The sequence below is a fragment of the Nasonia vitripennis genome, chromosome 2 (genome assembly GCF_009193385.2).
Source record: "Nasonia vitripennis strain AsymCx chromosome 2, Nvit_psr_1.1, whole genome shotgun sequence".
NCBI lineage: Eukaryota > Metazoa > Arthropoda > Insecta > Hymenoptera > Pteromalidae > Nasonia > Nasonia vitripennis.
The window spans coordinates 25,585,092-25,604,232 of NC_045758.1; the positions used below are offsets into that span (position 1 = coordinate 25,585,092).

At 38.6% G+C, this 19,141-nt stretch overlaps 3 protein-coding genes across 8 annotated transcripts; 1 reads left to right on the forward strand and 2 right to left on the reverse strand.

The window, feature by feature from the left end:
• Positions 1 to 230: 230 nt before the first annotated feature.
• Positions 231 to 2,231, reverse strand: LOC100118050 (60S ribosomal protein L8). Of its 2 annotated transcripts, none has more exons than XM_001606970.4 (5): positions 2,132 to 2,231; positions 1,693 to 1,840; positions 1,107 to 1,248; positions 680 to 993; positions 231 to 477 (listed from the first exon to the last, which is right to left on the reverse strand). In XM_001606970.4, the coding sequence occupies exons 2-5, from the start codon at positions 1,828 to 1,830 to the stop codon at positions 298 to 300; spliced, it is 774 nt and encodes a 257-aa protein (XP_001607020.1). In that variant the 5' UTR covers positions 1,831 to 1,840; positions 2,132 to 2,231; the 3' UTR covers positions 231 to 297. The 2 variants fall into 2 exon arrangements, with proteins under 2 accessions (XP_001607020.1, XP_001607030.1); XM_001606980.5 differs by having other exon boundaries at positions 2,097 to 2,166.
• An 887-nt stretch (positions 2,232 to 3,118) lies between these two features.
• On the forward strand, positions 3,119 to 8,585 carry Na-pi-t (Na[+]-dependent inorganic phosphate cotransporter). 4 transcript variants are annotated; one of them, XM_032596330.1, is made up of 9 exons: positions 3,119 to 3,193; positions 3,628 to 3,827; positions 5,609 to 5,859; positions 5,935 to 6,180; positions 6,249 to 6,333; positions 6,430 to 6,535; positions 6,988 to 7,270; positions 7,393 to 7,767; positions 7,842 to 8,585. In XM_032596330.1, the coding sequence occupies exons 2-9, from the start codon at positions 3,818 to 3,820 to the stop codon at positions 8,085 to 8,087; spliced, it is 1,602 nt and encodes a 533-aa protein (XP_032452221.1). In that variant the 5' UTR covers positions 3,119 to 3,193; positions 3,628 to 3,817; the 3' UTR covers positions 8,088 to 8,585. The 4 variants fall into 4 exon arrangements, with proteins under 4 accessions (XP_032452221.1, XP_032452220.1, NP_001123317.1 ...); XM_032596329.1 differs by having other exon boundaries at positions 3,153 to 3,422; NM_001129845.2 differs by lacking the exon at positions 3,119 to 3,193 and having other exon boundaries at positions 3,639 to 3,827; positions 7,842 to 8,087.
• Positions 8,586 to 10,518: 1,933 nt separating this feature from the next.
• Positions 10,519 to 17,130, reverse strand: LOC100122198. Of its 2 annotated transcripts, XM_016981861.3 has the most exons (11): positions 16,719 to 17,130; positions 16,210 to 16,374; positions 15,928 to 16,125; positions 15,745 to 15,864; positions 15,171 to 15,288; positions 14,971 to 15,094; positions 14,752 to 14,887; positions 14,509 to 14,598; positions 13,240 to 13,619; positions 12,747 to 12,943; positions 10,519 to 12,616 (listed from the first exon to the last, which is right to left on the reverse strand). In XM_016981861.3, exons 1-11 carry the CDS (start codon positions 16,720 to 16,722, stop codon positions 12,310 to 12,312), a joined length of 1,839 nt encoding a protein of 612 aa, XP_016837350.1. In that variant the 5' UTR covers positions 16,723 to 17,130; the 3' UTR covers positions 10,519 to 12,309. The 2 variants fall into 2 exon arrangements, with proteins under 2 accessions (XP_016837350.1, XP_016837351.1); XM_016981862.3 differs by lacking the exon at positions 14,509 to 14,598 and having other exon boundaries at positions 10,532 to 12,616; positions 16,719 to 17,119.
• Positions 17,131 to 19,141: the final 2,011 nt, after the last annotated feature.

Genomic DNA, 19,141 nt, shown 5'->3' on the forward strand with positions numbered 1-19,141 from the left:
CCAGAACTAATAATACACAAACAAAAACGCTAGCTTGCCAAGATAATTATCATTTATAACAAAAATATTGAAAAATTGTATTATTCAAAGTAAAAGAAAACCTTACCACGTTAATTATGTATTTAATTATTTGTAAAGTGTGGCTTTTTTAAAATTAAATTATTAGTATGGGTATACCTTATTTGTAGATGAATAGCAGATACGGTATTTGAAAATAATAAAGCAAATGATTAAATTTTTTTTCGAGTTTTCCAGTTTTTTATTATAATAAACGCCGAGAAATAATTAGCGATTAATCTAATCTTCCTTCTTGGCGTCGGTCTTTCCTCCCCTGATCCTACCAGTTCTCCTGGCGGCGATGAGACCGATCTTGCGACCAGCGCTGGTGCCTCGCTTGACGGTCGAAGCCTTACCAATATGTTGATGGTTACCACCTCCGTGAGGATGCTCAACGGGGTTCATAGCAACACCACGAACCTGAAATTAATAATAATTTTCATTTTAAGAAAAGGAATTATGATGTATTCCATAATATTATTATAAATCGTTTCTATCTCAGTGAAAAAATTTTCCTCCAAAGTAAATTCGGTTTTCAAATGTCTTATACCATCATTGGAATGTCTACATTATTATTAGCTGTCATAATGGAGTAGAATAAATACAAAAAAGAGATAATTACCTTAGGCCAGCAGTTCCTCTTGACCTTGTATTTGTGGTAAGCACGTCCAGCCTTAAGGATGGGTTTGTCAATACGTCCACCACCGGCAACGATTCCAACCATACCTCTGTTGGCGGATGGAATGACTTTCTTGGCTCCAGATGGAAGCTTGACCCTGGTCTTCTTTGTGTCGGGGTTGTGGGCGATGACAGTGGCGTACAGTCCAGATGCCCTAGCCAATCGGCCACGGTCACCAGTCTTCTCCTCCAGGTTACAAACGATTGTACCCTCAGGCATTTGACCGACTGGCATAACGTTGCCAATGTGGAGGTTGGCTGTTAAAAATTATAAACCAAAATTTAGTTTAGCCAAAGATTCACATTAGATTTGAATTCACTTTTAAAATACTGCAGTTTCAGTAATAACGCATAAAGCTAGAAAAATTTACCTTTCTTTCCACAGTACAAGAACTGTCCGGTGTACATGCCTTCTGGGGCAATGAACAATTCCTTGCGGGTCTTGAACTTGTACGGGTCACGGAAGTGCACTACGGCCAGAGGAGCACCTCTGCCAGGGTCGTGGATGATCTCCTGCAAAATAACATAAAGATTAGTAATCCAATCACCAATTATTTTTACCTTTATGTCGACCTTCAACAAATTGTTTTTCTAATGATTTGTTTGTACTATTTAAATTTGTGCTTGTGTGTAATATTTTCAATGATTTATTTATCAATTGAATGCATTTGTTGTTCAATGAAACATACATACATGGTGATCATTATGATTTTATTCTCAACAGTTTTACTGTCTTCATTCAAAATTTGATGACAACTTATGAAACTCCACGCTGATACAACATCATTTAAACTGTTGAAAGTTCTAAATCAACAAATTAACCTCCTAACATGCAAACCAGTTTACGTTAACCCTATTGTTCCAAAACAAACTCAAACAAGTGTTGAACAAGTGAACTCGGATACTAGCAAAGCAGTAACTTTTACCATGTTTTAACAATAAAGAAACGAAACGTACCTTGACGACACCCTTGATGTATCCATGCCTCTCAGAGTAATCAAGGGAACGAAGCTTTGGTGCTCCCTTCCTCCTCTTGGTGTGGGAGCGGAAAACTGATCCAGCTCCCTTACGTTGAGCGCGAATTACACGACCCATGGCTCAATCCCTGTAAAATAACAAGGTCGTTATCAATTTATGCAAGCAATCACAACAAAACACATGTGGATCACATGAGCGGGTATGGATGGGTTAGCGGTCGACTATTCGAGCTGACATAACCTCGCGAAAAGCGTCCCGTTATTCGGGAAAGTCAAAGTTACGAAATTTAGAAAATATTCCAAATTTTCGACGCAGGAGGTATTGGGCTTTCATCCTGGATACTTTTTTCGCGTGGATGTCAGCTAATTGGAGATGATAATTACGGATTTATGGAAGAGCTATCTCACGAGGAACGTACCGAAAGAGCCTTCGACAAAACAGAGGAAGTCAAAGGTGGAGCTAGGGGTGCCAATAATTCGGGTTCGCGCCGCCATGTTGCTTTATGTTGGCGTCACTGTGGCGGGAAATTCAAAATTCAAATTGTTCAGATCTGTTGTGCAGAACATATACGCGCATATTAGAACAATTTATATGTACAGTTTGACTCGCGCACCATTTGTTTGGATTTAAATAATTACAAAAGAGCTTTATTTAACCGTTCTCCCCCATCCGAATTAAATGAACCAAGTTTCGTGCATTATTGATATTATATAAGCGGCGAAAACAATATTAATGATAAATCGTCATTGACTTTCAGAGATTATCTGCTTCAACACGTGCCGAATATATTATTTACATTCTGCACACGACTGTTAAACCCCTGTACGACCACTACCCGTCTTACACGGGTGGTGTCGAAGAAACAACCGATGCGAAGAAAGTCATAAATTTCGATTTCGAACAGTTCTCAGCTGCTTTCTGTTTATGCATCGTAAACAATACAACCCAATAATCAAGAAAACGCGCATGGATTCCAAAAACCGATCCAAACCAAATAATCACGAATCGTCCGATCTTATTCGCATGAATTTCCACGTATCCCGCAAAAATTAATTATATATATATATATATATATATATATATATATATATATATATATATATATATATATATATAGTACACACATGTATTAAACACAATCGCGTTGTCGAGGTTTATCAGTCAAGGCTACTCCTTTCGGATATAAACTCTCAATAATAACCGGCGAGAGAGCTCGCGTGCGGGCTGGTCCTCTCGTCTGCCGCTCTCTCTCTCTCTCTCTCTCCCTCTCTCTCTCACTCGCACGCGCGTGTCTCCTGAGGGGCCTAAAGGAAATCGTGTGTACACACATACACACGTGTATACATATAGATAGATGCTCTCGTTAAACTATATAAGCTAGCGCTTCCGCGGGGTTCAAAACCGAAGGCATATAAGCTGCATCGACTGTTGTGTCGTGTGTGTTGCTGCCGCTGCTGCAGGACGGCTAGAGCAGTCTATAGTATTCGGTTTACGCGTGGATTTTTTCATCGCGCGCGATCCTCATCTCTCTCGTCGCTTTAATTTTCCGCTGACGATCGAGGGCGCGCGCGCGCACGTCCGCGAAAGTTTTTCAATTTCTTAATGTTCGTGTTGTGCAGTTTTCGCGACGGAAGTTGAAGTTATTATAACTAATCGCGACACACGAGAAAGAGAGAGAGAGAGAGAGAGAGAGAGAGAGATAACGCAACGTAATACTAGTCTGATGATGCGACTGTCGCGCGAGTTCACAAGATCGCGGCCAGTGTCGTTTCGAGTTTTATATAATGTTCGCTTAATATATTAAATCGCGATTATAAAGCGGCGATTCTTCCTCCCCCTTCTCCCCCCCCCTCTCTCTCTCTCCCTGAGTCTTTGAGAGTCGCCGCACAAGTTTAGCATTTTTTCCATGAATAGCGATTTACGTGCCTCGAGAGAGTTTATCGTGTTGATTATATTGAAGCAAAGGACAGTTTTGAAAGATAAACGCTCGTCTCCTCGTCGCGCGCGCTTTCTATACAACACGTCCGTGCGTCTCTCGCTCCGGATAACCTGCGGAATTGAGCCGGAGAAATTTTGCGAACACGCAGTCCCAATTGGCGTAGCTATGACAAAAGGTGAGTCCTGAGTGTCATTGTATGGTCTGCTAATGTTGACGCGGTATTTTTTTTTTTATTTTATTAGATATATGTTAAGGGGATGTCGGCGCTAAAGCCTCGCGAATCCGCCACGGGGTGTTTTTTATTTCCAAACTTTTAGAAAAACAAAATGTCCGATCGATATTTCCCTTGGTAGGATAATTTATTAAACCTAACACTAGAGCGCTACAAGCTTGGTTTTTCATTACAAGCTTTATTTTAAAAGTTATATGTAATAGAAAAATAGTGTTTTTAGCGACGACATTCCCTGTGGTCAAGTTTTTTGCAAGCTTGTGAAGTAGTTATTGATATAAGTAGGCTAGAGTATACAGTTTAGTGAAATAATGTGCGCGATCATAATTCGCTTCGTCACTTTGTTTATGATTGCTTCTGCACCTGTTCGTTAGTAGGTACAGTATACAGCTCATTTCTAAGAAATGACGATCGATATTCGAGTTGACAGAAAATTTCAATAGTTTACTTTCTTTTTTAATTTTTGCTTTTATTCGCGATACCTACCATCATTATAGTTTAAAATTTAAAAAAGTCAAGTTTCAATACAAATTTTTAAAAAATATCCATAGAGACATATACGCATACTCAGTTTGTTCCCGAAAACAAATTGGCATTCTTCAACGGCCGACCTTTAATAGAGTTTGGAAGCGTTTTGCACCTTAATCGAGTGCGTACGCGCGCGGGGCCAGCGCGAATTAAGTGGGCGCTTACGATATAAATTGAATGCGGCTTAATTGAAACAATGATATCATTGATACATCGCGAGGATGCCCTTGGATGACGGGAGAGCTTTCTGCGAGCGAATAGGGCGAACAGTGTGTGTTGTGTGTGCCGACGGTTAGGTCTATATATGCTTTTCGTCACGAAATCCGCGAGATTGCTTCATATACGACTTTGGACTATTACCGAGATGCCGATCTTATCTTTTTAAACAGAGTGTTTGCCAGTCATCGTCACAGGATAAACCTTATGATATATGGTAGCGCAGACTTTAGTCAAAAAAAAAAATTATAATCGTGTCAGAATTATGATGATTGAAAATTGTTTTGGTACAGTTAAATGGAGCGTTGATTGATGAAAGTGACGATTTTTCCAACAATTGTTTATTGGTGTAGTTAATTATAGGAATCTTGATTACACATACTTGACTAATTGGAATTAAATTACAATAAATTGTGAGTACGCAAAAATTATCTCTCCTACAGTATAAGAGATTGAGAAAATGTATAATGCAATATTTACACTAAAAAATCATTTAAAATACAATATTATTGGCAGCTATATATAAAAAGCTTGCAAAACATCTGTAATCATCAGTAAAATCAACATGATATTATGAGTAGTTCCGAAAATTCCATATCGCCGCCAACTGTTCCAAAGCCTCTCTACCAAGAAATGATTTGTAAATCAATATAGCTCTCAATCTCTCGTACTCTTTATCCTACAAACAAGTGCATTTGCGCAAAATTTTTCACATTTGGCTATAAAATCACGGCGTATTCCTTTCCGATAAAGTGAAGAATAACAATTTAACAAATACTCTATATTTTCAATGAGAAAGGAAACTCGATCTATCTCTACGAGCAAAAGGTTTGTTGACATAAATATTTATCAATGTTTGAAACGCTCTGTTTATCTCTTCAGAGTAATATCACAAAGGTCGAAGTACCAAAGTAAAAAGAAGCACAATAAGGAACATTTTGTATGAAGAAATGAGTTCGAAAATCATCTCAACTAATTTTCAGATAAATCATGCATCTCCTGTCGGCGGGTACTATGGATCCTGGTATTTTGGGGATTCGGCACCAACTACATGCTGAGGATCAACCTGAACCTGGCGATCGTCACGATGGTCGTTCCCCACGAGAAGTCCGCCGCAGCTTCCGAGTGTCTGCAGGAACAGACACCCGGAAACACCAGCCTTCACAATTACCATGATCCAGCTAACTTTACCTCCGTGGTTGGTCAGAATTTCACCAGCACGACTATGCTTTCGGTAATATTATACACGAATCTTTGATAACGAACTTCAAGTTCTATTTTTAAAATCGAACCTCTTCGCATGCCACAGAAGGATGAATGGAACGATCGCTTCCAGTGGAACGAGTACCAGCAGGGTCTGGTTCTCGGCGCCTATTACTGGATACACTGGTTGTCGCAGCTTCCTGGAGGTCTTCTCGCCCGCAAGTACGGCACCAAAATTGTCTTCGGCATGGGAAACTTGCTCGTCGCTCTCGTGGGCTTTCTCATACCCGTCGCCACCCACTACAGCCTCAACAGTCTGATTTTTCTCAGATTGCTTCAGGGCTTCTTTTCCGTAAGTAGCGTCGAACGTCAAAATTCGATTATCATCACCAGTGCAATACATATTGATTATCGATACAGGGGATCGTATGGCCATCGATGCACGACATGACGGCCAAGTGGATACCGCCGAACGAGCGAAGCCGATTCGTCAGCTCGTACCTGGGTGAGATGAGATGAGCTTGAGGATAGCGATTCGCGAAACTTAATCGCGACTTAATCAAATTCATGGTTTATCAGCTTAGCCTGCTTTGATTCGCAGGTAGTTCCGTTGGAGCGGCTATTACTTATCCACTGTGCGCTAGTATCATCGATGCCTATGGTTGGGAAGCTGTGTTCTACATCACCTCCATGCTCGGTCTTGTTTGGTACGTCCTAAAATAATATCGCGAAGTTCCATTTTTTTTTCTTATTCAGACGTTCAAGGTTCAATATCAACGTTTTGAAATTTCGTATCCATGTATTAGCCGAACGATGATAAGGCGCGAAGCATCAAAACTGGAAAACTGCAGTTCAGGATAATAACTGCAGACGCAATCATAAATCTGCTCACTACATTACTCGAATATGTGTGTAAAGCGCCAAAGACGACTTAACAGCCGTGAGCAGGAAAACTCAAGAAGTTTTCCAATTATTTTTTATGGAGAGTCAAAGATAAAGTATGATTGCGGTCGACATTTTTCAAAACGTAATAAGGGGACGTTTAAATGTCTATAATTGAAGCGATCCGATTAAAAAGAGATCAATCATTAATAATTGTCCATTCGCGTTCATCTGCTTTAATCGCCCGCAATTACACGAAAAAAAAACGCACTTTCAGGTACGTATTCTGGCTGTTCCTGGTCTACGACTCGCCTCGTCAACACCCGCGAATCACCGACGACGAGAAGAACTACATCCTGAAGAGCTTGGCGGAGTCGACGGACGAGCACAACGAGTCGAGCGACATGAAGAGCAAGAAGGTTCCGTGGAAAGCCATACTGACCTCCGGTCCATTCTGGGTCACGATACTCGCACACTGGGGCGGACTCTGGGGCTTTATAACCTTCATGACCCAGGCGCCTTCGTACTTCAACTACGTCCAGGGCTGGAACATCCAAGCGGTTCGTTTTCTATAAACAAATTCAGAAATAAATTCTTGCCTCATATGAACGAATGAAGTCCGCATGCATGAAAAGGAGTCCGTGAGAAAAAAAAAATTGACCAAAAAAAATTTTGTCAACAGACCGGTATGCTCTCGGGCTTGCCGCACATCGCTCGCATGGCCTTCTCCTACGTCTTCTCCATCTTAGCGGACTGGCTACTGCGCACGAAAAGGATGAGCCTCACGGGAGTCCGGAAATTGGCGAACTTTGTCTGCGCCGGTGGTCAGTGCATTCTGACGATCGGCTTGAGCTTCAGCGGCTGCGCGCCTATTTTCGCGGCCTTTTTCATGATCTCCGGTACCGCGATCAACGGGGCTATCTCGTCCGGTACCATACCGTCATTCGTCGATCTTAGTCCTAATTATGCAAGCATACTCTTCGGCATCAATAATCTGATGACGGCGCCTACAGGATTTTTGTCGCCGATAGTCGTCGGCATGCTCACCAATGATAACGTGAGTTTTTATCGCGTTCACTGTTTATTTTGACTTATAGTTTTTAAATTTTATGATCACTTATAATTTTTCAGCAAACGATTGGACAATGGCGTTTGGTTTTCCTCATATCCGCGGTGAATCTCGGTCTCAGCTGCCTCGTTCATCTGATATGGGGTACCTCGGAGGAGCAGCCTTGGAATCATTACGCGAGGGAACGAAGCGCGAAGAAAGCTGAAGAGGCTGAACTAGAGGGAGAGGAGCTTGTGGCGATGAAACCTGGAACTGAGCCGAATGGACAGGAGAAAAGAAAGGATTCAGAAGTCAGCAATAATAAATAATATGCTCCAAGTTGGAGAAACGCGGATAAAAATGTTTACTCGTTCATAAGAGAAGTTCATATGAGTATATGTACATATATATTGTCGACTATAATTATATAGTCGTTGAATGTAACTGTACGCTTTTTATTCAGCTTTTCGAAAAGTAAGTTGTTTTATTGATTGATTTTTTTATACGAAAGAAAATGCAGCTAACGCTATGTTGACGTTATCTCGAACTTTAAACCCACAAATGAAACTCTGTGCATATTTTATTATTTTTATGTTATGTAAAACGTGAAATAGCCGTGTTGATTTATTTCATAAACACGTCCTATTTGTATACATATACATATCAATATACTTTATAAATTTTATAACGAAATGTCATAATTTCAAAAACTGCAACCAAAGCGTTGAAAAACTTACAACAAAAGTGCAAAAAGAAATTGTTATAAGGTGCAGTATAAAACATCCAAATCATTGTAAATATTTTTACTAGAAATAAAGATCTTTGTAGAAACATGTTCCTGATTTAGATAATGAAAGTCCTACATCGACGTACCAATAACACCTCATGTACGGTTTGCCTAACAGTAGAATTATTAGAAACGCTAGAGATTCTTTCTCAAAAAGTCCTCTCAAAAAAGACGCTGAATATATCTCTGTCCTTGGCTATACCAATTATATGCCTCGCATTCCCAGACGCAAAAGAAGAAAGATATTACGAATAAGACAAGAATTATTAATCTACCTTATCAAATTAAAAATTATTCAAGAATGCGAATCAAATCCACGTTAAATCAATGTAACTCAAAATGGATTTCCATGTACATAATCCGCATCGAAAAGTGGATATTGCAATTTCCCAATCAGAAATTTGGAAAACTAACCTTCCCATCTGTAAAATCTCGACGCAGTTTGGAACTTATGTATAGTTTGTCGGTATAATCGGTTAGAATGTTTTAATTTATAAGTATAAGTATATTCTTTATAAAATTCATAATGAAGTGTAACAATTACAAAGACTGCAATCGAAGCCTCGAAAAAGTTATGATAAAAGTGCAAAAAGAAATTGTTAAGGTTATATCATATAATACACCGAATTATTGTTAATATTGTATTAGAAAAAAAATTGATTTTTATAGAAAAATTTTGGTACAGGTAGATCGCATTCTTAAGAATTGCGAAAACGACAGTGTCTTAACTTGTCACAAACTTTCGAAAAGTGAAAAAAGACAAATTTTCAACTCCGTCAAAGCGAATTCCCGCGAAAACTGCCTGTTTGTAGAAGAGTTAAGAATGCACAGAGCGGAAGTCAAATATCTGTTAAAGGCTTTTAACAACCTCTTGCAGAAGCACGAAAACCTGCAAATTATTAGACAGAGACAATTGGAGAAGGCAAGTCGGTAAACAGTTCTAAAACTAATTGTTTTTGCTGATCGACTGTATTTACAGATAAAAAGTATTCATTGCCGTATAAAGAATGAGTTAGCGCCAATAATTAAAAGTCGAGAATCAGAAGAAAAAGTTGTTCCCTCTATTAGAGAAACTCAAAAACAAGAGAACGAAGAGTTAGAGAGAACATATGAAAATATGATGACGCAATTCGCAACGTTGTCCGCAGAGTACAAAGAAGAAACTAATCGTATTTCTACTAGCTATAAGTACGAAGTTGAGGAATACAAGAGAAATAAGACCTTGTTTAGCCTTGTCGCAAAATCCATTCGTCAAGCTTTTTATATTCGAGCTCAAATCGAATCTAAGCAAGCAAACGTGAGTTTAATTTTGCTTCACATCCTGAAATTAATTTTTTACAAATAGAACCATTACTTCATCGTGTTATGCCAGTTCATAGATTATGCGTTTCCTGAATCGCAAGCTGACAGTACCGAAGAAAATTCTGATTGTTGCTGTCATGAAGAATAAGGGTATGAAAATTAATTCGCCAAAATTTTTGCGTTATACTCTTATCGAACGTTTATTTTGAGAATGAATTATATATAGATCAACCATTTCATACATGTCTCCGTCTCATGAACGTACGCAAGTAGAGCGTTCATTCAACTACAATAAATTAATATATGCGATAAAATGTATTTGTTTGGAATACGTAACAGCAATATATTATATCATATATATATATATATATATATATATATATATGTATGTCTTGACTGTACTCTCTACAAAATAGCTCATAGAATCGCATTTAAGCGCGCTATACTCGCAGTTAAGCTCTCTCTTGGCCACAGATTGTGGTCTTTCTTTTTTGATCCACTCTTCTAAGTTCGCTATTATTTTAATTAAGGTACATGTCGGTAAATGGACCGTATATGCCAAGAGCGAAGGTGACAAGAACTGAAGATGAATGAATTTAAACTTTGTTTTGATACATTTTAGGGCGAAAAAATCACGCTCAAGGAGGAATTTTATTCAAGTTCAAGAGTAATAAATTATCGATGTGAAATCAAACATTTTATTCAAGTCATAAAAAAAAATGACACACGAAAACAAAAAACAGCAGTATAAATGAAATGCAAAGTCAGTCCTTGAAACCGACGATCGGTGGCAGGGCGACTAGATTTGTACAATGACAAGATCCGAAGTTCAGTGCGTTACAGATATCTTTTTTAATTATATATACTTTGTCTATATAATCTTAAAAGTTATCGATATTTGGCCTACATCTACAGATGCTCTGTTTGAGCACAGGATCTTTGGAACTTGTGTGCGTTCTATATCGTATAACGTGTACGATTTATGGAAGCGTCGACGCCCCTTAGTGAATATTAATATTTGATTATTTATCTGAACAAGGCTTATTATATGATTTAGCAACAAAATTATTTCTCGAAAGAAGCAATGAAGCAACATGCATATATAATTATCTTGTATAAAAACGAAAATATTTGTACGCAGAACTGAGTTACATTTGTTGCGATAAGAAATTAATACTAGAGAAGCTTTGCTAAAATAAATTACACAATAAAACATTCTTTGCAACGGTTTCACATAAATGTTTGAAATACATTGGCACGTATATATGCCTATGCTTTACTTTATCGCAGATACATAGACTATTATGATTTAAATCAGCAATCGTCACTTATACCTAAATATTAAATAAATTAATTTAAATATATATTGGAAATAGCAAGTCAATGCCAAGTGTTTATCACATTCTACGATCCGGTTAAATAACGAGTAACAAGCGAGGATCGATGAATGCTGCGAAGTATGTTTTCCTAAAACCCCTGCGCTTAACTCTTTATCCGGTGATTCGTCCTCGTGTAATGTAAATTCGATTATGCCTTTTTAATCCAAGTAGTTTGAAATGTATGTCAATACTTGAAAAGTCATCATAAATACTAAAAACATTCTATAAAAGACTCTGTGATATTCGGCACCAGTTGAAATACTGAAGGACGTATTATATCGAAATTTTTTATGATAATGTATGGGTACAAGCACACATTTTGATGCATATAAATTTGACAAAGCATAAAATGCTGAACCCTATACTCAATGGGAACATCAATCATAGTTATACTAATATCAATACAAAGTACAATAATCGATTATTGTTAAGTCAGTAGAAACAACATCAGATGTCACAAATCTTATTACAAAAGTACAAAATAAAAAAATGTCAAAACACCGTTAAACTATGCAATACCAGATAAAAAGTTAAGAAGAAAAATCTATGTTTGGTTCATAGATTAAATGGTCTCTTTTCTTTATAGAAGATAAAATCGTATTTACACTTATGAGTACAACAAGAGGATTGAAGTTTTATGAACTATCTAATCATTGTTAGCAGCACAGCTGCTAAATTCCTTATTGGAGTTTCAGTCTAAATTTCTTTTAGATATCATTACCTATCTCTCATATAATTAGTGCGATATGATGAACCTTATTCTGATAATAATTTTAAAACTTTCTTAAAAAACAGGCCCATTTCTTCTCTACGATTAATATAATCACTATAAAGTGTATATCGAAGTAAAATGTGCGTTCATATTTTTGATATTCGATCTTTGATTCTAAATCAGTATCTTAATAATACATCTTTGATTATTTTTACGCGCAAAGGGTCATACTTTAAGACATTTTTAAAAAGCTACCCGTAACGTTCGACAAATGAACAAAGAAGTCGACCTCTCCTGAATATTTAGACCGAAACCTCCTGACTATAACTTTTCACTAGCAAGAACACGTTTATTTACTTCGTCGACTGAAATTACTTTTTGCACGGCGAGGGCGGATCCATAGCGCAGATCATAGCCTTGACGACACTTGCCGCGGCCAGCGAGGCGTAAGGCTGCCACTCCTTACCGCGCGAACCATCCTTATAGTCAGCGATGCCACGGACGACTGCAAAGCTATCGCGACAATTGCCAAGGATACTGTCCACTACGGCGTCCATCTCAGTGTCGTAAGCGAGAATACCGAAACGGCTGGCAAACTTTTGGCGCAACTGGTCGTCGCGAGCGACTCGTCGGCCTGAGGCCACGGGAGCCAAGTGTATTTGAGGACATCCATCATTTCTGTGAAAAAAAAATTATATCGTTAAATAGGTTATTCACGGATTAAATACGTAAATATTTAGAGATTGTATGTACAAAACAAACAGAGCTTGATAAGACATGACATAAAAGGAAATACCGCATGGTATACCTTGCGTAAGTAGCATCTCCTTTAGGAGCACTTGGGTGTGCAACTTCGATGACGTCTCTTTCTCCGATATTCATATAAAGTTTATCAGACTCTACTGGGGGAGATTCGAAGTTATGCTCGGATTGCGAGGCTAAATTTTTGGCACCTTCACGCATATGATTCTGCCAAGGTGGATTGAATCCTTCGCTATCGTTTACCTGAAAAACGTATATTTTTATATTAATTACAATTCACTCAGTAAAAATCAAAACAGTTAACATAATAAACAATGACTCGTTATTAAGTAAAACTTTAAAAAAATCTGTTCAGTGACGCTCGTAAAAAGTAACGACGATGACATAAATTTCTGTATTGATTAGATTGCTGGCGGCATGACGTAATCGCTCTTTAATATTCAAGCGAATGCGTATCCTAACTCAATTAAAGAGACGAAAATACAGCTCGGTAGCACGATCGGCATTCGAGTGGAGAATTATTAGCTTCCTACACGCACCTGCTTCTTGAGATTAGCAGCGATATCCTGGAGGCCGAGGTTCGTCGGGCAATACTCCTTCGTCTCGAAATGATAGCTTCCGTCGTCGTGCATTTTGGCACTCTCGCAGTACATGTAGACGAACTTGTTGTTGAGCCTAGACGGGTACGAGACGACGACATCACCGAGTCGCACGTGTTTCTTATAGTCGGTGTAATGCGGGACTCCTCCGCCGACGCCTACCAGGAAGACGTAGTCGACCTTCTGGAAGGTACCCAGCAACCTGGTGGTAGTGTTTCCAGCTGCGGTCATGGCCTCGCGGGTGTGACCCACCGTCGGCAACTTCGTGCAAACGATACGGTGCGCTCCGATGTCGCCCAGGGTGTAGACGTTGGATTCGCCTGTAGAGATATCAAACAATGGCATCATCAGATCGATTCGGAGAGTATATTTTCTACACGATTTCCGCAGTGATGAGAGAGCCTAATTTCTCTGAATGACTTAGTTATTAAAGCGGGGCTATCGCTAACGTTCCGAGAAATTTCGGAGCTATAAAAGATAGTACTTATAAACGGTAGCTCTCATAATTTATATCTATTCATAGACATAATTCGTGATAATTGCATTATGCAATGCAGAGAAAGGAAATCGTGTAGAAAAGGAGAGGCTGTTTGTATAGGCGCGCACACACATACACAATGGACGCAATTATATGCTGGAAAGGGGCGAGTTGATGTGTTCCCATCACCGTTGACTTCCTGTATTATATGATTCCAAAAGCGACACACGGCGAATAGCTTTTTTCGAATGACAGTGATTTCGCCAATGTTTATTTAAATTTATATATAAAAACAAGTTGCGCATCTGCTTTTTTATAAGACCAAACCGATAAGTCGTCATTTCGTAAACAGCTAAATTACATTAGACTGACGAGATGTTCGAAATAAGCACTGGCAAAGATGATGTCATTCTTCCTGTATAATTTAATTTTCAGATATTTGAAATGAGACTCGATGTGATTTCCTGTACGTTTTTTTGTAACTTTGTGTTATATAGCTTATTTTTGGTCTATCAAAAATGTGTTACAAGATAAAAACTTTACTACCAAGGCAATAAATATGTAACAGTATAAGTAGTCTCGTTTCAAATAAGTGTGAAAGTCAATTTTCTTATTCATGTAATTATGTCACAAGTAGCTGAGGCAACAAATAATAATCATGGTAGAGTGGACGTCACGTAAGCGATGAGCGACGAAAATCACGCCTCGCGTCATTTTAACGCTAACTTTACCGAAACGGGTACGCCGAGTCACACGTGGGTGTTTGGAAGTTTCATTACTGAGAGTGTTAGTCAGTGTAAGTTCTCCTTCTTTGTCGCATCCTAAAGATTCACGCGAAAGATTATCGATTACATTTGCAATTTAAGATAAAGTTATATGCAAATAAATTTTTATAGCTAGAAGTTGAAGAATGACCGTTATTGTATTCCAAGGTTAATTCGTTATCTTTACGATATAGATAATATTGTACTCACCAACTGTAGTGTATCGAACAAACGTCTCTTTGTTTTCTATCATCGAATCCACGGCGAGTTTTTCGCAGTACTGAGCTGTAATTATAGCTATGGTTGGTTGCTTCGCACTCGCCATTGTAGGCATTTGTTTGACGACCTAAGAAGGTAATAATTACGTTAATAATACGTCAAATTTTCAGCATGTACTTAAATGCGCATAATTTTTGTTTTCGTGTTCACCTGAATTTGAACATCTTGGTGAACAACTCTTGTAAAAGCTCCATTTTCCATCGCCACGACAAGGCCTTTCTTTTGTAGTTCAGCCAGTTTTTCTGCCACGGCATCGGCATCCCAGCCATGATCCCTAGTTTGCGATAATCTCAATTATTGTAAAAATTTAAGTAGAAATTGAATGAAGCTCAATAAGTTATAAAACATACTCTGCTAAATTGTAAATAGTTAGCGGATTAGGATAAGCAGATTCAATTAATTCTAGAATCTTTTCCGTTGTCAGTTCAATTATTTGAGCGCCTCCTAAAATGGTTTCATCTGTGGATACTGAAAAATAAAAAATAAAATTTACAATTTATTCTTTAGCCACTTTTGGCGCGTTTAAATTCCGGTCAAGACGCGACACGTCAGGGATGTAACCAGCATAATATCAAACGAAGTCTTGCAAGTGAACTCTGCATCATTAATTGAACAGAGGTAGTGGGTTTTAAAAATAAATTTTAAAATTCTTTTTTAGCATAAAAATTGAATTCGTTTTGAATGTAAAAATATCTGTGTAAAAAATATTGATTAAGAATCGACAGACAAAAATATTGAACAGATACTCCTATATACATTTGCATGTGACCTATATAGATTAATTGAATTTCTCCTGACTATTGTTTGATCAATATTGTTAGGGTTACACTTCTGGAACCACTACTTTATTTACAGATAATTTTCCATTCTACTCTTGCAAAGACATTGAAACAATTGTCTAAAAATAAATCAAAGTATACATACGTGGTCTAACAGGCAATTCAATGGGTTCTTCTATTTGTTTTAGCTCCACCTCAATGCGATCAATAGTAGGATACTTGTGTTGTACCAATTTCATGATTTTTTTAATGAATCCAACATAGTCTGTGAAAAAAGAGTTATATATTTAATATGGAATTGAGCAGAGCAATTATTTAAAAGCCTTACCTCTTGGAAATTCTTGAGGACTGACAAGTTCTCTGAAAAACTCTTGTGCTACAGTTGGCTGGGTTTCAACTGATAAGTTCTCACTGAACCAGAAGTTCAAAATTCTCTGCTCCTGAGTGTGCTTACCAGTTTGTGCGCTAACTAAGAATACTTTGAATTGCAAAGACAAGTGTGCTGGCTTTGCAACATCATTGTTGGCTGAAAAACAATGCGGTAGAAGAAGTGTAAGATTTTGAAATTCACTGAAACACTCAAAACGCGAATGATCTAGAATATGCTCACCATTCATCTGTTTATTAATAACAATTCCCTTGTGATCTCCCCCAGCCACATGAACGTCATTCTCAGTTCCATTGACAGCAGGCTCAACAGCCTGCTTCTTCCTCTCGATGATCAATGTCGTGGAGTTTGCAGTCTTGCACTTTGGTGTCATGACAATTTGCTCGGCTGTGCCCATTTTGCCCAAGACAGACAAAAAACCATTACAATCCAGCGATCTCACTGACATTCTCCACGCAAGAGAGACCCAGAATTCCACATATAAATTCGCCAAGGACAACAATTTGCTCACAACAGCTCGCAGTCATCGTGGTATGACTAAACCAGAGGATAGCGAGCAATCAGATCAAAGTAGAGTCCAAGGCTGTGCGAAGTGTTTTTCTGACAGAAAAAGCGTTGAACGCGCGTTCAATCTCGCAACGAGCATGATTTCGAGTGTCAATGCCAAGCCTGATAACAGGTAACCGCCGCGAGATAAGAGGAAAACGAACATAACTGACTCTCTGACTCACCCATTTTCGCGTTGTCTCTCCGCAGCGCTGTGGATTATGCTAATCAGCGACCGTTGCACGGAGTGCACGTCTCGACTCGTCGCTTACCGCGATATGCACTTGTAAACGCTCTACTGTCTCTCCCTTTGTGTACGCAGGGGGCCGACTGAAGCGCGCGCGCGTAAACAGACAACGCCGAAAAGTAGCAGTAGGCGATTTTCGTGTCCCTCTCGGCAGCTGCGTCCAGTCTACTGCTGCTGCTCGATGCCAGTACAGGATTAGTGCCGCCCATCAAACGTGCGCGAGAAAGACTGGTTCTACTGCTACTGCGCTCTACTGCCAAACGGAGCAGAAAACACACATGGATGAAACACGCGCGTATGTGTCGTCGCGGGCCATTCTCGCAGCTCAACTCGGTTTCGCGCGCGCACGAATTCAGCGACGCCAGCGACATCTGCCGTGTAATTTCCGTTCGGCCGCAGGCATCGAGAGCGAAAAACTTTATTATTCATCATCCTCTCTCTCTCTCTCTCTCTCGTATACGCGGCTCTGACGTAGTCGATAAACGGCAATCAATTCGCTGCTCTTCTGCTTATTTTCCCGTGTGTGCATACGTACTGCGCGATGCTGGTGATTCAATCTGTAAAAATAGCCAGGATCTTTTTCGTTTTTCATATGTAGGTGTATTAGTCACGTACAGCGCAGCAGACGGGTTTTTCTTAGTGTGTCGCACTCGTCGCTTGAAGTTTAATTATACCTATATTTAGTTTTTGTGGAAATTTAAACAAAGGCATAAGTTTATGATACTGCGAATGCTTAACGAAATGAAATAAATGAGCGTTAAAATGATAAATATTTTTTCTGTGTAAAGTACGTATGTACCGCGTTGAGCAATTTAAATTGTCTCATCCGTCGAATTAGACAAAGCGCGCGCGTTATTATGCGCTCATTTGCAGAAGTATTATCTTCAAATTATAATGTCGCGCTGGGAACTTGTAGAACAATAAAAGCCAAAGCTTTTAGAAGTCGTAAAATTGCGTAAAACAGGAGTTGCAATATTTCGAATAATTATATCGTCTGCATTCAAAATTACGTATCGTATAATAGCTGTCGTTTTTACGCTTCAGTGCTAACTAGTGTTACAAAACGATGGCATATCGGATTATTTTTATCTTTTATCCCGCAGACTACAAAGAGAATCGCGGATTGTCATTGATTTTTTGCAAAGTGTAAACAAACTAAATTATTTTGTTTTGACGGCACGAAACAATAATTATAGCTATATGGATGTTCGTACACTAATCTGAAGTAGATATTCTAAAATTATATTGTATATGCCGTCTGGAATCTGCAGGCGTGTGCGCATTACCCTTTTTTTATTTTAGATAATCATTCAAGAATACTTCGTTTTTTATCTTTTACCGAGAATACACGAGTCTTTTGAAAATTAAAACGTTAAAATAATGAGCTGTCATAATAGTATCACTAAATATTTCGATTAAAAAACTGTTGCGAAAGTTTTTAACTCTGCATCTTTCCCTAATCCCTATACCGTTTGAAAACAATGATTCGCTGCTCTTTTAACCCGCGTGAAAATATTATATGAGATCTCATATCTGAAATTCGTAATGAGATCTCATATAGATATCATTAAAATCTCATCAACATCTCTTTACGAATTTAAATTTTTCACACGGGAACATAAGCTCCGATTATCGCGGATAGGTGGCGCTTAGAGGCTTTCCTGCTTTCTTCATTATAATCCGCGAGCAGAATGGTACATATAGGAGGGGCGTGTCTGCGCTGATTTGGAACGCTCATGCTATAATTGAATCTTCATTGATCTGTGTGTACAAATACGTTATAACGTAAAAATCAGAAAAACCAAAGTTTCCAACGAACTATCGTGCATTTTCGCTTTTTAAAAAAGTTCTATGTAAAAAAAACTAATGCATCTGTCTCGTATCAAACAGGAAATCTCAGAGATAATATAGCTTGCGTAAGGAGATTAAACTATTTCGACGTACACACTAAATATTTGCAGATGTATTCGCTCAGCAAATGGATTATATAAGTCATACGTATAAGCACACAATGCAAAAGGATAAAGGCATTATCTCGACAAACGGGCAGATAGCTGCAGAACTGAACAACGAGGATCGATGAGCCATCGAGCGCATCTTAGTGCACGGATAACAATGTCTAACTGAATTCGTCTAAGCTAGACGTCTAGTATACCTATATAGAGATATAGCTATAAGTAACAATTGCGTTTAATGTTCCGCGACACTTTCGAACCCGACGAGGATGTAACGCAGTGTGTGTGTGTGTGTGTGTGTGCGCGCGCCAAACAGCTCCTGATGCGTTTAACCGCCTATTATTTAATTGGTATCAATTTCACTTCTTAACGGCTCATAAATTTCGACTGATCACATTAGGCGAGG

What these genes read in the sequence shown, in the direction of transcription:
- LOC100118050 (XM_001606970.4), bottom strand. Translation starts at nt 1,830, where the DNA reads ATGGGTCGTGTAATTCGCGCTCAACGTAAGGGAGCTGGATCAGTTTTC. An exon ending in ACATCAAGGGTGTCGTCAAG is followed by an intron (nt 1,249 to 1,692) that starts GTACGTTTCGTT and finishes GTTATTTTGCAG; the next exon opens with GAGATCATCCACGACCCTGG. An exon ending in CTTGTACTGTGGAAAGAAAG is followed by an intron (nt 994 to 1,106) that starts GTAAATTTTTCT and finishes AATTTTTAACAG; the next exon opens with CCAACCTCCACATTGGCAAC.
- Na-pi-t (XM_032596330.1), top strand. An exon ending in ATTCGTCAGCTCGTACCTGG is followed by an intron (nt 6,334 to 6,429) that starts GTGAGATGAGAT and finishes TTTGATTCGCAG; the next exon opens with GTAGTTCCGTTGGAGCGGCT. An exon ending in AGGGCTGGAACATCCAAGCG is followed by an intron (nt 7,271 to 7,392) that starts GTTCGTTTTCTA and finishes TTTTGTCAACAG; the next exon opens with ACCGGTATGCTCTCGGGCTT.
- LOC100122198 (XM_016981861.3), bottom strand. An exon ending in TCCTCAAGAATTTCCAAGAG is followed by an intron (nt 15,865 to 15,927) that starts GTAAGGCTTTTA and finishes CTTTTTTCACAG; the next exon opens with ACTATGTTGGATTCATTAAA. An exon ending in CTGCTAATCTCAAGAAGCAG is followed by an intron (nt 12,944 to 13,239) that starts GTGCGTGTAGGA and finishes TACGTTTTTCAG; the next exon opens with GTAAACGATAGCGAAGGATT.